Genomic DNA, 15,009 nt, shown 5'->3' with positions numbered 1-15,009 from the left:
GGATAGGATAGGGGAACAGCGCGCTGTCTGATGCCGTTTGGTTTGTTTGTTTTTGATTCGTCCTATATCTCAAGGCCCCAGGAAATGTGTTAATATTATCCGATTGACAGGAGCTTGGTTTATTTAGACTGTATCTAAAACCGTTATCAAGTAAAACTAATCATTGACTACTCTAAAACTATATTAAAAATAAGTAGAGAGGGGAGAAAAAAAAGTTTTTCTTTGGTCATCCTGCCCAAAGTACCCACCCACCAGAATTTGTAGGATTGTAATCCTACAAATTCGGTGTAACTATTAATCTTTTTGTTTGTTTATTCTTACATAAATGTTAGAAGAAGGAATGCTTAATAGGTTTCCCCCAAGATATTTATGTGTTACACATTCAGTGTTTTAGAAAATATTTGAGAAATAGTGATAAAACAAAAGTGTAAGTCTTTGGAAGGTGTCAATCCCGTTACATTTAGCATAAAGTTAACAGTACATCATACCAACAGGAAGATGTGATGCTATTGTTATGATCTGGTAATTTTTGCTGCTTCAGTACCTGTCATAATTGATTACCTAAATTATGCCCTTAAGCAGAAAATCCTTAAGTTATCAGTTTATTGCCTTAAGCTCAAGTACAGCTGGGTTATGCAGCAAGATAATAAACTGAAGCTTTCAGAGGCAATGTGTCCACCTCTGAACATCTAACAAGACCTCTCAAATCAGTTTTTTGTATTGGCTGAGTCAGTCTGGACTTAACTCCGACTGAAATGCTGTGGAAGGACTTTAAATACGACCATGATTCATGATCAAAAGCAATATACTGAGTCTCAATTAACACACTGTCCTGGAGACAGTGGATCAAAATTCTTCCATCACAATCTTACGTCATGTGCCAAGTTCGACTGGAAAATTAAATCAGTATATTCATAAAGCTTGTCATCTGAGGGAAGCATCAAGTGCACTAAAATTTCATGGTAGATGGCAGTTCTGTTTTTGAAACACACTGGACTGACAGCAGAACATGATATGGCTCCCCAACAACTTGAATTCTGTCCTTCTTTACTCTTCTTCCTCCTCTTCCTCCTTCTCATTGTGTGACCCTGATTTCTTATTTTCATTAGAAAACAGGGCTTCTGAGCAACAGTTCTGTCATTCTTTTTCGTAGCCTGGGTAAGAGGCTTCTGGCATTGTGTATGATTCATGAGTGCGACAGTTAAAGCCCATGGATACGTGTGTGTGGTAAGTCTTGATGCACTGACTCTAGGCACTGTACATGCCTTTAGAATGTTTCTCACATCCTTGACATGGTTTGGTATACAACATTCCCGAGGCTGCAGTTATTGTTGACCTTTTCTGCAAGTTTTTCTTTCATTGAACTTTCCATTCACATATTTGGACCCAACATCTAGGAAATGTTTTGAGCAATAGCATTGTCTGTGTTGCCCTCCTTGTTGCAGGTGTCTCTGTGAAGTCTGCAGTTCATGCTCTGGACTTTGTAGGTCATAATTTGGATGTTAAATAACATTTGATTAATAAAAATTATTATTGTCTTTGGTTTAAATAGTATGTATTTTTATTTCATAATATTTTTGGTTTTCATTTGCTGTCAAAATTTACAAACATGTAAACAAAATATACAATCATAACTGATTTATATGCAAGTTTGACTATTATTTGTATTAAAATACATAAACTTTTAAGTGATACCTTATTTTATTGAGATTGCCTGTATCATAGGGGCAAGGAATAGAAAAACATTTAAATGTTGCCTACATGGTATCTTCCAGCAGACAATGGTTACAATTATAGGTGCTCAAAGTTTAGGATTGAAACAAAATTCCAGTTTTTACCTCCATTTTAGAAACCTAAATGGTCAGTGAAAAGGTTTGAGTTATAAATGTTACACAGGACAAAAATAATGTCTAAAACCAATGTAATGATAGTTAATAATGTTTGTGAGCTGTGATAACCTTTTTGACTTATTATTGCAGTCCCGAGTATTCTACAGTTAATCGGAGGGACTATCATGTGATTGTACAAAAACAGGTACCGTCCAATTTCAGATTTAACTTTTTAACATTTATAGTTTATTAATGACATTAACTATTTTAAGAAGTAACAGTTCCAGCTCATGAGATTGAAACATAACTTTTGAGCTATACTGTAGGAAAGTTCTTCTGCAAACATATGTCTGCATAACAGAGTTGTGTAGGTGAATGTGTCTTGTGATATAAAAAAAGTGATTTTAAATTGTATTAATTGTGGTTTTAATCTTGTCTAAATTAGTTTTGTGTCATGCTTCAGATTTGTGGGGCGTACTTGACGTTGGACGACATCTAGTGGCCAAAATGTGGATCAACGTCATCACAAAAGGAAAACGCTCAAACACCGTTAATAAAACATAGCTTTATACAGTAAACATCTCAACACACAAGTACAATATACACACTTACAGATTGGGTGCAATGTCAACCATTTATAAATACCCATGTCTTTAAATAAAATCACCAATGTGTGGTAATAAATAAATAAATAGACAATAAATATATTTTTGTGTGAAAAAACACTCAGCAAAACATATCAAAGACCTACATTTGTCTTTTACCTGAAGGACTGTCTGTGTATTATTCTGTCCAGCCCATTTTAATCCTGACTCCTGGTTTTACAGGATGACGACAAAGTCTTATTAAATAACACTTCATGATAACAGATCATCGTCTCTGGACAAAGATATGAAGAACAGATCTAAAAGAAAAGATCTGAGAAACATTTTCCCTCAGGAAACACATTCACAGATGAGCATTGTGGTAACTTCTAACAAAAAGCTTCAATTTCAAAGCAATAAATAAGAAAATAAATAAGAATAACCTGAAGCAGGGGCAGAAGCCTCACAAACTAAAACAAAATGCACACTAGCTAGTTTATCTCTTATATTTGACTGCATGTTTTTGCATCTCCCCTCATTTTGTTTAGAAATAGCTATCAATCTTTATCAGCTATATATTTTTAAGGTGCGGTTTAGGTTAGAAACATTTACACTCTTAAATTTCTGGATAATGTTTCTTATGAATTAAGATTCAATATTAAAATCTGGATATTTTATGAAATATCAATAATAATATTTTTTATAAATATGAATAATATTTTATGAATATGTGATGCTATTATGTGCAATTATCATATCGACTAAGAACAATGCAAAAGTCTAGAGCATCCCTTTATCGCATACATTTTTCACTTACATGACCTGCTTGTATGAAACTGATGTAGTCTTGATGTAGTCTCACAACTCTTTAACAATAACTAATTTAGATATGTTTCTGTTCAATTCTTGTACTTAAAATATGTCAAAGGAATGTCTTTTGAGCTTGGTAGTCCATATAACATTAACCTATGAATCATTAAAGAACAAATAAAGGCATCTAAATCTAGTGCTGTGCCTACACAAACAGTTTGACTGAGAACCAATAATAAACTGTCTTTAGCTGTTAAAGGTTAAGAAAAAATCTAACAAAAACTGATCTTGGCTAAATTATTGCATAACCTCGCTTAAGAAGTTGTGGCTTTTAAGAGAATCTGAAGAAACTGGCCAAGTGATGAAAAAATGAGGATTATGACATGACTTTAAGCAGATGATTAGCGTCTGCTGATCACAGCTTTAGGAAATAGAAACAAATTGAGCAAAGGCATAAAACTGGAACACAGATATATTATTTATCAGCTGATCTCAGTGTTATGGAAGTTTTCAGCTCTTCGGGGCTGACTTCTTAGTGTAAAAATGCTGTAATTTTAAAATGACTAGAACATCTGGGTCCTTTACAGCGACATCTATAAAATAATGCGGGCTGCTCCTGACTTTTGCATAGTCCTCCTCATCATCTGATGTTGTGTAAATGTCAGTCAGACCTCACTAGATGGAATGACTTCATTTCCAAAGTAATGTTTTGATGTCATGTTGTTTCACAGCCTGGCTATAGATCCAGGTGGAGGTCGCTGTGTGACAGAGACTGGTAGTGCTCATCCATACCAGACTTGGCTTGATGCCTTTGAGCAACTAGTCTCTGGTAGCGAGCCTGCTGCTGGTGATCGGGGTCCACATTCACCCAGCTGCTGGCCACCCACTTTACTCCTCGCTTGACTGGACAATCACCATGCAGGGAATACTCATCTAACTCGCCCATCCAACCTGGAGAAACACGGAGGACAAAAAAGCAAAGATGGTTTACTCAAACGTTTTGGTTTATATAACCACCAACATAGATACTAGAAATTAAAAAAAAAGATGCTGATATTTGGATCTATTTTGATTCAGGTCTAAATATGAGCAATGAACACACTGTTAAGATTATGTATATAACAAAAGGTTCTTTGTTTATTTTACCTCTGCCATCAGAGAGATGATTATACCAGAGGAGAGCTGTTCCAGCAGTTGGGGTCAGTTTCAGGTTCCCTTTGCCACATGCCTGTTGAGTGTCCGTCAAATCAACTCCATCCTGGACCAGAGCCTAAAATACACATAATCAATAGACGTGAGGTGTCTAAGCTTGGCTGCATTCCATAAAAGTGCTTCATGCAAATGGATGAACACAAATCTGAATTCACCTGCTCATCGTAAGTACGATTGTCCGCCACAGGAAAGGTACTTTCACCACCTTCCTCAACAGAGCTGAGGTAAAATAACACCGTCAAATACCTGAAGAAAAACAAGCAAACAAATAAAACAGAATAAAAGGAGCACTGATTCCTTAGTGGCTCAATTTTTATTACATTTGATTAAAAAATAGCAAAATTTCGAAAGTCAAAGAGCAAATCTATATAATGCATCCTGCATTTCTGGATTTCAGATCTGAGATGCGAGAAGCTGCACACCTGCAGGAGACCTCTGTGAGAGCAGACATGTTTCCTGCCAGCCGTGTGTGTGCACAGGTGGTCTCTGACTGAGACGAGCTGCTATCATAGTGAGCGTTGGTGAAGTCTCCGTGCTCGTAGCGGGAGACCTGCAGTGGCTCACTTAGTTCCAGAAGTGCAGAGGGCAGACGAGTCAGAGCGATTACTCTGAGCAGGAGACAGGAGGAAACAAAAGAAAAGTGCTCCATTTTAATACAATCTGTATGTGTGAAACAAAATGGGGGAAGTGTGTATGGATAGGGACCTTTTCCTGAGGGTTTGCAGAACACGGTGAGATCCAAGCCCCTGAAAGAGCCATGTATGCCTGTTTCTCTGCTTAAAGTGACTATGCAGGCTCCCGCTTTGCTGTTGCCGTGGACGCTGGGACACATCATAAACGCGCCGAAACTCTCCGAGTGTCAGTATTCCTGCAAGGCGCATAGAAAAGTGGAGATCTCATTAAACAAGTCTTTCAGTATGCAGGGTTGTGACTCCAGTTCAGTGGAATGAATTCCTGAATTCCTGTTTAGTGAAAAACCTTTCTGGTTCCTGGTTTTTAGTCATTTCTTCTTTCTTCAGCCATGTGCTGATTCTTCCAGCTAAAATTGTCCTGAGTTCCCCTGGGAGACCCGTGTCCCAGTCGCAACAATAGCTCTGGGGTGCCAGAGCAGAGGTGACTAGAGGACAAGGGAGTTGGGGAATACAGGGTATCCGGGGGAAAATTAAGTGAAAGGCCCGGCAGACAATCAGGTTTTTAATGAGATAGGACGAAGCCCTCCCGGATGTGGAGAACGCCTGGCACAATGGTAGGGGGTCAAAATGGTGTCACCCCTCTTCCTGCCTTAACATTCACAAACACTCGCACGCAACCGCAGCCACAAGTCAGCTATTTACAGTCTCTTTACCAGAACAAAAGCAGGGACCACACACACATAAACACACACAGATTAATTTCAAGAATTCTGAAAATGTACCCAAAGATCCTAGAGAAAACCCAACTGAAGTTCTAAAAATGAATCCACATTATTACGTTTTGAAGGTTTATACATATTTTTACTACAAACCTGCATATTTTAAAATATCCAGAGTCCTCAATATTCTCAAACAAAAAAAAGAATGAGGTCAGGTTTTGAAATAGAAACAAAAAACACACTCTGTAAGAGAGTGGATGAGTGTAAAGAAAATCTGGAAATAAATGTTCGCTTATTAGCACTTATTTTCTTTCCCCATAATTATCCAGACATGAAAAATACTTCTATTAAATTCCAGACCTTTCTATTTTGCGTAGCAATCCAGCTTTTTCTCTACTATTACCCAGAGCACTTAGAAATATGCATAAGAATTACAGAAGGACTAACCTGTTGGAGAGGCTTCCAGGCCAGTCAGTGTTTGCCGTAAGTTATCAGGGCTTAACCACGTCCCATCTCGAGAACGAGAATGACTCACAATCTAGAAGGGAAACAAAATCTTTTGTCTTTTCAAAAAACAGACAAAACTTAACAATTCAAAATTTCCATTTTAGAAATGTATATTCCTCCTGCATCTGAATATGGGTGTGCTGTTATCCTGAGGATACCTCCTGCTTCTGAAGAAACCCGTCTTGGTTCAGGTCCAACAGATGGAAGACCTCTTCCGTGCTCAGAGAAAGCAGCGGCTGGTTTAACTCTGTTTGATCTTGGCTAGGTGTTGCTGCCTGGCTGTCCATCAGACCTTTGAGCTGGGCCAGCTGTACCACCACACGGCACTCCTCCTCCGATAGGAAACCAGGGATCTCTGCGAAAAAAAACAACATAAAAACACATCAATAAATGGTATCAGGCAAAACACACACACCACAAATTCGATGTGAAAGACCAACACAAAGCAGTGCAGATGGAAGGAAAAACACACGGTTTCAAACTTCTTCGCAAAGTAAACGCTGACAAGTGCGCCGCTCATTTGGATTTACCGGATCACTTTTTGCTACAATCGCCTCATTTCTAGTCCGATCTGACTAAAGTAGTTTATGCCATATATTTATATCTCTAACTAAGTTTTATTTTGGCACTTACTGTAAAAAAAAAGAAAAAAAAGAAGGTAGGAAGGTACAGCAAATATCAAAATACATATAAGGCATAAGGAGTAAATGAACTGTGCATCTAACGAGTGTAGGTTATTCCCCTCTGTCTGTCTGCATTGAGCCTCTTGTGGCATAGCCTGTCCCTCAGGCAGCTTTAATGAATGGCAACATAGAGAAAGGAAGTACCGGCGTCAAGGAATTAGAAAATGCTAAAATCAATTACCATAACGCAGGAACACAATTTGAGTCTGCTATCCTTGTTCTCATTTTGCACACCTTAAACTATCTCATTGCATTGTTAGAAGGCAAAATAAAGGCCAAGTCAATTTTTCCATCTGTTCTAATTTCCAAAATCTTCTCCAAATTGATTGGCAGTTGAGTCTTAAACATGCATATTACTAAATGCATGTAGTTATGATGTGCTGTTTAATAATTTTCCTTTTCTCTCCTACAACCCATCTGTGTCTCCCTATCGTGACCCCTGGGGATAAAGAGCTTCCGGCAGGTTGGTTGCTTGTACAGTAGAAGCCTTGTTTGGCAACCATGTCTTTTATACTGTACCCTTGGTTAATACCCATTGTCCAGTCAAGCCTCATTATTCTGGACAACTGATATGAATGAAGAGGGACCGAGGCTTCCTCTTCTCCCCCCCACGTCTGTCTGTCTTTCTCCCCCGGAAAGGAAGTGACCTGCTTGTCAGAGCAGGAACCAGGCCATGGCGACGCAGTGGGACATTTTGTTTATATCCTCTGCACATGCTCACACATGTTGAGCTGCCCATGCCGAGTTCAGTTGTTGTTAAGTTGGTCAATAATTACCTCAGGCTCTGAGGAAATCATTGTTTCCAATATTACCAGCATTTTAATCATTCAGTGTACAGAGTTACATCAAATTATTGAGATTAGAAATCTTCTCTGCAGTCCTGAGTCAAAGCTAGCAGCCTCTAGAAAGAGTAAAGGAAATTCTCTACCAGTGTGGTCCTCGACTTAAAGTGTAAAGAAGAAGAAAAAAAAATCAATTTAAAAGTTGTAAAAACATCCCCTTACAAAACCTCAAATCTGACAGACAATATTAAATTTACTCAATAGATTAATGCACTTCTCTCATGGCACCCCGTCCCTACCTCCTACAGCACTCTACACCTCCCCTTTTCTGTTTCTATGCAAATCTGTTCACCACCCACTATAAATACATCCATTCTGACAACATCTCCTCCACTTTAACCAAGAGATCATCGTCACTTCTTGATCCCTCCCACCCCGCCGTTTTAACTTTCTGACAACGATGTTCTCTCAGTTAGCATCTTTGCTCCTTCTCCTCATACTTGCTGGGTCCAGCAAACCGATGAGTCTACGCAGAGGTCAAGCACAGCTGGACGGACATATCAGGACAGAAGACGTCCTTCAATCTGTATTTAAGGACAAGGGCAGAGACCTGACAAGTGTGGACAGCAGGAAAGAAGATGCATTTGGAGATTCTCCTTCAAAGCAAGGAATCACAGCGGCAGCAGAAGACGGAGAAGCGTGGGGAGAGCCTGGCGCTCCGTCTAACTTCAGATTCACACACTTAATAAGCAACGGTAAACTGTGGGATCCCCGCTTCTCTTCTCGATGTGTGCCAATCCCTTCCACCATGGCCTTGTGCCATAACATTGGCTATGACACCATGCGGATCCCTAACCTCTTAGGCCATGATTCCCCAGCTGAGGCTGTCCAGCAGAGCACCAGCTGGTTGCCACTGTTGGCCAGAGAGTGCCATCCAGATGCTCGCATTTTCCTCTGCTCTCTTTTTGCTCCGATCTGCCTAGACAGGTATGTTTTGTTTTCACAAAGTAGAATAAAATCTGTCAAAAAAAAAAAAAACTGATTCAAAAGACTCTGGCATTCTTATCTTCTTATTTCTTAGAGCCATTAGCACTGCAGAAAATTGCACCTTAGAATAAGAGTTTCAAGAGGGAAAAGAAAGGTGGAGAAAGAACACTTTTTTCAATCACAACCGATAGGGTCATCAACAGATAACACCATTTAGAACTGATGCTAATTGGTCCCAATCGCAGAAAAAATATGCTCTGGTTTCACACAGAAACTTTAGTTAATCACAGGACAATTGTCTCCTTTTTATCACATTAGCACATTTTAGCTGGGTGGTGTGTATTCCTAAATCTATTTAAAATCTTTCTTCTAATCACTGCTGTCCATTTTCTTCTCCATGCCATCTTTGACAGGTTTATTTCCCCCTGCAGAAGTTTGTGTGAATCTGTGCGGGACAGCTGTGCACCAATCATGAGTTGCTATGGCTACCCCTGGCCTGAAATCCTGCGATGTGACCAGTATCCTGCAGACCACCTTGTGTGCATCTCCTCCATCACCAACACAACTGCGTACACGGGGGCGCGCGAAGGTGAGCAACCGCACATGTGTGATTGAGTCGAGTTCATTAAACCAATTATTCAATTGGTGGTTTAACGGTTTCAGTGCCTCAGGCAAGCTGTCGGGACTGTGAGCTGGAGGAGGCCTCCTCCCCAAAAGAGACACTGGAGACCTTCTGTAGGAGTGATTTTGGTGAGTACCGACATGTCTCCTCCAACAAAAACACTCTGCTTCTTTTATTGAAAACAAAAGTCAATATTGCATTTCTGTTTATCTATTATCCTCCCAGTTGTGAAGCTGCGTCTGACGAGGCTTAGGTATAGTCCAGTAAGTCTATCTCAGTTCTCATTGGCTGCTAAGCTGGATGTCTTAAAGCGCGGGTCTCTGCTAGGCGGGCAGATTCGCTCACGCGTTGAACTATGGCTGGAGAGAGATGCCACATGTGTTCGGAACATGACCCGACAGCATCCACGAGGCGGCACCTTCCTAGTAACTGGGACAGTCCAGGGGGAACGCTTGGTGGTCAATAAGGCTTATGCTTGGCAAAGACAAGACAGAAGCCTCACTGCAGCTGTGCGCAAGTGGAAAAGTCACAGGTGCAGTAACTAGCATCTTGCAGAATCTTTGAACATTCTGAGTGTGAGATCAACCACCCTGGCTGGATAGAGTATAGAAGCTTGCCATAGAGCTACAGCTGTAAATATTTGTTTGACTTTTTAAAAGGAATTCTAAGCAGTTTAGGACTGAAAATGATAGTTACAGCACATTCAGGATTGAGAAACTGTCACTATGAAAGCTGAGCATAAAAGGTGATGGAAAGATTAAAGGAAATAAAATGTAAATACTGTTTCTAAACTTTGACTTAATGTTGATGGTTTATATATTTCTAATCAATTTCCTTGAGTTTTTTTTCTATCCAAATCTGCTTATTGTATTTTCTAATTAATAATGGTGAAGCAAAAAGTCTATCTGTTTCATTCTTTATATATATATATATATATCTATATATATTTCTGAAGGTGGTTGTTGTTGAATTATGAAAAAATGCATCCCATGTTTGTTGAATAAATTTTGTTAAATAAATATTGCAGCATCGTTTCTGTCACTTCAATTTTGTTTCATTATTTTGACAAAATAAACCATATTTCTAAAAACGTCAGTTTTACTTATGGGGAAATGCAGTTACATGTGAAATGTAACTTCCACATTATTTTTTTCTGAGCCTAACAGCAGTCATGTCTAATATAATCTGGATGTTCACTGCCTTCTGAGTGTTAAAGATAGAACAACTTTTCTTAAAAACCTGTTTGGGGATCTACAGAAGGGGCACATTTTATTATTTTCTATTCTATTTTATTGTTATTTGGGGAAAATTCCATTCTATTCCATGCAGTGTGTTTCATAGCTGCCATGTACACTCAAGTCCCCCTCTCTGATAGTGTTTTAAGCGTTCTGTCAAACTGGTTGTATCAGGCATAGCTTGCTAATGTTGCAGACGCTTCAAGAGGCCGCAGGACAGTTGATTAAATAGCAACACATAATGCAACTGAGTTTTTCGCAGATGACAGATCTCATTAAAGTATTACAATTTACTTACCAAACAGCAAAGGTTTCAGACTGAGTGTTTTCATCTCGTGTGTTCTGTCTGGTACTACAGACACATGTTGAACATGTCCAACCTGGAGGAGCACAGAACATAGTTTTAATGTAGAAAAAGTGAGGAACTGAATGCATATATCTGCAAAACAATACGAGCTGGATTTGTTTTTATATTTATGTGTAATCTATGTTTTGCTTGATATATGGGCATGCTGCAAATTAATTTCCCATTGGGAAAAATGAAATTGCCATTACTATTGAACTTTGCTAATGACTTAGCAGTTCTCTACTTGTAATTACTTAGAATACTCACTCTCAAGCAGTACTGTCTCATATTAAATTTGTGATCAGTGTTGGGAGGAATCAAACAAGGAAATTTAAGTTCTTATAAATTATACCAAAAATCTTACCCTTATCCCCTCCATACGATGTAGGCTGAAACTCTGACTGTATTCCTCCACATGTAACTCTCTCCCTGATGGAGCAGGTTGGGGCAAGCGCCTGTCCGTGTTGATGACTGGAGCAGGAGACGCCCCATCTCCACTTACTAAATCCCCGGGGCCGTTGTTGTAGTGCACGTAGAGTAGTAGGGCGATGACATTCAAGATGTAAACATGGAAGAAGACCATGACCACCACGAAATAAGCCCGAGAGCAAACATTGCTTTTCTGGATTTGCAGCCGAGTGGATCGAAGAGGAGGAATATTGTAAGGTGATGATAACGGCTTCTGGCTGATATCTTCGTGTTCCAATAAATCTTCTTGAGCTTCATCCATCATTTACAACACACAGTTAGATATTATATTAAAGTGTTTGCAGTGTAACGTGAAAACACAAACCGGCCAGTCCTGAGCTATCTTGTAAAATGTTAGCTAGCTATTTACATTAGCATACTTGGGCTGTTCAGCTAGCTACAGAGTTAGCCCCATTGCAAACTCCTGTTTTTTTCAAGTAAAAAACGACACTATCGTGTCGGCTACTGTTACCCGGCGAATCAGGACAGGATCGATTGAGTAACCAAGTGCAGTGACAATCGTTTTCTTTAATAAATACATGTGTCGTCATTATATAAAAGCTCCTAATCCCGTTCTAGCTAACTGACAGCTGCGCTGCCCCTGACAACCTGCCTAACAACAAGATAGACTGCGATATTCGTTGTTCGTGAGCTGCTGTAAAGTGTTAGCGACCTCTACTGGCCAGTGTCCAATATCAAGGTATGTTTAAATGATATTTCCTCTAAATTTCAAATTTTAGCAGAAGGAAAACGTTGTTGGTTGATTTTCTTACAATTTAAGGTAAGCGTGTGTTCGCAGAATGCTAAAACGCACGCACCAGTTTGTTAAGTGATTCTGTGGAATGTTATATATTATTATTATTTTTTTTAAATAAATATGCTGTCATATTTAAAAGAACTACCATTTCATTTTTATTTCTTAAATAAGAAAAACACAAAACTTTACCAAATGGAGGATTGGTACGTTTTTATTCCATAGGATGCTGATATGTGTGAACAATTATGTATAAAGGCACATACCTTCAACTTGTCGAGAACAATTGGTGTAAACATTATTTCTGGTCCTTGTCATTCTGTTGTTGGAAAGCTGCTAAAACCACTATTTGTTGTATGTATATTTAAAAACAATTGTCAGTCCTTTATAATTTTTATCCATAGTTATAAAGAGCCATTGAGAAAAGTCTAAGGAGCCACTTGACTCCCTAGAGCTGCAAGTTGCAGACCCCCAGCGTGAACAAAGAAAATAAATTAAAAAAAAATAATTTAAGAAAAATAAATAATATGTACATCATTATTGGTGATAATAATGATTATTATATAATCATGAAGCCAGATTTAACAATTTCATTCTCGATATTAAATAATGCAAACACGACACACTTCTCTTATTTAGCCGCAAGGTGGCGACAAAAACGCATGCCAGAGACTCTCAACTGTGCTGTGTCATTTGTGATGCCCGACGTAATATGTCGAGGCTGCGGGGTGATACTCGTAAAAAAAATTATTTTACAAACACAGCAATAAGAAAATGTTGCAATCGAGTGAACACAATTTCAAAAAAGATGGGAAACATTAATCTCGTTCAAAGTCTACTGTAAATATGTAAAATATTTATACCATATGTGCACCACCAAAAAAAGAAGGGAAAAAATTTCAAAAGTTTAAAATCTATTGAGTTGGTTTTTAATGGGGCAGACGAAAGGTGACAGCTGCTGTCTATTTATTCCCAACGCCAGCTAACGAATTGTGGATCATAATACTTAATTTCCATAATTGCCATGCATTATTTACTTGAATTTTCTCAGAGGTGCACATTTAAATACAGACCAGTTTGGATAATGAAGGCTAATTTCCCCTGGTGATGTTGCCCCTCTAATTATTCCATCTGACTCTACTTTTTTAAGACAGAGGGGATAGAGGTGGGGGTGGATGTGAAAGGGTCTAATACACTCTCCCTTAAAAACACACACACGCAGGCATACGTAAACCCCTTGCGGTGTTTTCCGGGATCACGCCACTGCTTCCACTTGGGATCCACACAGCAGCAGCGATATGCCTGATCATCACCGGACGGGACAACACTGAATGTGAGCCAAAGTTTGACCTGAATTATGGTTTATTACTGATTAACAATGCACTTTGTCGGGGCACGGGACGCTGCCACACGTCGACCGACGCTGAGATAGGAATTACCGGACGGGGGAACGATTAGTTTGGGGATTTCTTTTTACAGCAAAGTAGTTGGAGGAACTTGTCGCAGTGGCTCCAGTCCCAGTGTGCTGCCTGGATTACCACATACAAGCGGAACAATAGTCTCCTGCGGCAGGAACACGAGCAGGTCGGTGTGGTTTAGTTATTTTGGGCCCTGTCCTCACTGCCTGTTTTAACTAGTCAAGATGATGTGGAAATAACAAGCACAGAAACCATTTCTGTCGCCCTCCCCCTCACTGACATTGCAGGTGTATGCTCATTATTTGACTCGCTGAAAGAAATGGTGAAACCCTGCGTAAGCGGTTGTAGCCTATACCTAATGCGGATAGTTTGGTACTCTCCTTAAATCACAGCAGAAATGGGAATCGCTTTAAATTAGTCGCACCATTGAGAGATTTCGATAAATGGCGATACTGTGAGTACAGCAGTACAAACCCAGTCAAAGTCCCCGGAGGATTATGTTTGTAAATTCTCGATACTTTTTACTTTCTTGAAGTGTTTCCTATTTCAATACAAGCACAGTCCCAGGGATTTCCCTTCCTGAATTGTTTCGGCCGGCGGCAGGGTAACTTTTTCTTTGCCCTGCCTGATTCTCCTCCTCCCGGATACTTGCGTCAGGAAAACACGGGGAGAGAGAAACTGACCGAAAGCACCAAAGGCCTGGAAGATAGAGGAATCTCTGCCAGCCTGGACTAAGATGAAAACTTGAAGAGCTGGATTTGGTTTCTCGTTTTGCTCCTAATGTTCCGCGCTTCCCCCGGTCATGTCATGTTACCCGGAGATCACCGGGACATGCGCTTCCAAATGTGACGGGATGTCCAGTGCTGCACTCCTGCAGTTCTTCTAATAAGCCCTTATACACTTCAAAACGGCCATGGTGCTTTAATTAGATAGTTTGCGCGGGTCAGAACAACAACAAAATGTTTGCAGTGAGTTGGGAGTATCATTTAGCGGTAAATTATTGATATCAGTCCCAGTGTGGTATGCACAGATTGAATGTAATGCCTCTCACATCAGTTCACTCGTCCTTGTGAAGAACCTCCAAAATGTTGAACCTGAAATTCCCCCACAATTGTGGCTGTTTTTGAAAGTTTTGTTTTTATTCCATTATAATTTCGTACATATCCCTATTTTATTGTTTTTTGTGCTATAGGGGATTGTTGTTAATATCAGACATTTCTTTTTGAAAATGTACACTGCACTGACAAAACAAGCAGTTTGAATTTAATTGAATTAATTTGAACATTCTACCTGGCTTTATTTGAATCAGTTTTTTGAGTACAAGCTTGAAAGCTGAAAGACACTTAATTTAAATACCTTATATACTTAGTCAAATAAATTATTTAAATTCCTGTTGACATTTGATATAATATTGCTCATCT

At 39.3% G+C, this 15,009-nt stretch overlaps 3 protein-coding genes across 9 annotated transcripts in view; 2 read left to right on the top strand and 1 right to left on the bottom strand.

Moving 5' to 3' along the window:
- Nucleotides 1-2,379: 2,379 nt before the first annotated feature.
- On the bottom strand, nucleotides 2,380-12,011 carry LOC122828827 (transmembrane prolyl 4-hydroxylase-like). The gene is made up of 9 exons (XM_044112772.1): nucleotides 11,313-12,011; nucleotides 10,901-10,982; nucleotides 6,452-6,648; nucleotides 6,234-6,324; nucleotides 5,141-5,303; nucleotides 4,858-5,043; nucleotides 4,591-4,681; nucleotides 4,370-4,493; nucleotides 2,380-4,174 (listed from the first exon to the last, which is right to left on the bottom strand). The coding sequence occupies exons 1-9, from the start codon at nucleotides 11,679-11,681 to the stop codon at nucleotides 3,960-3,962; spliced, it is 1,518 nt and encodes a 505-aa protein (XP_043968707.1). The 5' UTR covers nucleotides 11,682-12,011; the 3' UTR covers nucleotides 2,380-3,959.
- Nucleotides 7,922-10,060, top strand: LOC122828834 (secreted frizzled-related protein 2). The gene is made up of 4 exons (XM_044112786.1): nucleotides 7,922-8,745; nucleotides 9,159-9,334; nucleotides 9,409-9,495; nucleotides 9,593-10,060. Exons 1-4 carry the CDS (start codon nucleotides 8,219-8,221, stop codon nucleotides 9,910-9,912), a joined length of 1,110 nt encoding a protein of 369 aa, XP_043968721.1. The 5' UTR covers nucleotides 7,922-8,218; the 3' UTR covers nucleotides 9,913-10,060.
- A 4-nt stretch (nucleotides 12,012-12,015) lies between the features above and the next one.
- The window catches only part of LOC122828789 (cyclin-dependent kinase 17-like), a 52,470-nt gene continuing 49,476 nt past the window's right edge, over nucleotides 12,016-15,009 (top strand). For 5 of the 7 annotated variants that reach the window (XM_044112758.1, XM_044112724.1, XM_044112687.1 and 2 more), the window contains exons 1-2: nucleotides 12,034-12,116; nucleotides 13,393-13,503. In XM_044112758.1, the coding sequence (XP_043968693.1) occupies nucleotides 13,502-13,503 (2 nt within the window). In that variant the 5' untranslated portion in view covers nucleotides 12,034-12,116; nucleotides 13,393-13,501. The other 2 variants (XM_044112706.1, XM_044112715.1) reach the window with 2 other exon arrangements.

This window comes from Gambusia affinis, linkage group LG01 (genome assembly GCF_019740435.1).
Source record: "Gambusia affinis linkage group LG01, SWU_Gaff_1.0, whole genome shotgun sequence".
NCBI lineage: Eukaryota > Metazoa > Chordata > Actinopteri > Cyprinodontiformes > Poeciliidae > Gambusia > Gambusia affinis.
The sequence above is the reverse complement of the archived record's forward strand: the minus strand, read 5'-3'. Positions and strand labels throughout refer to the sequence as shown.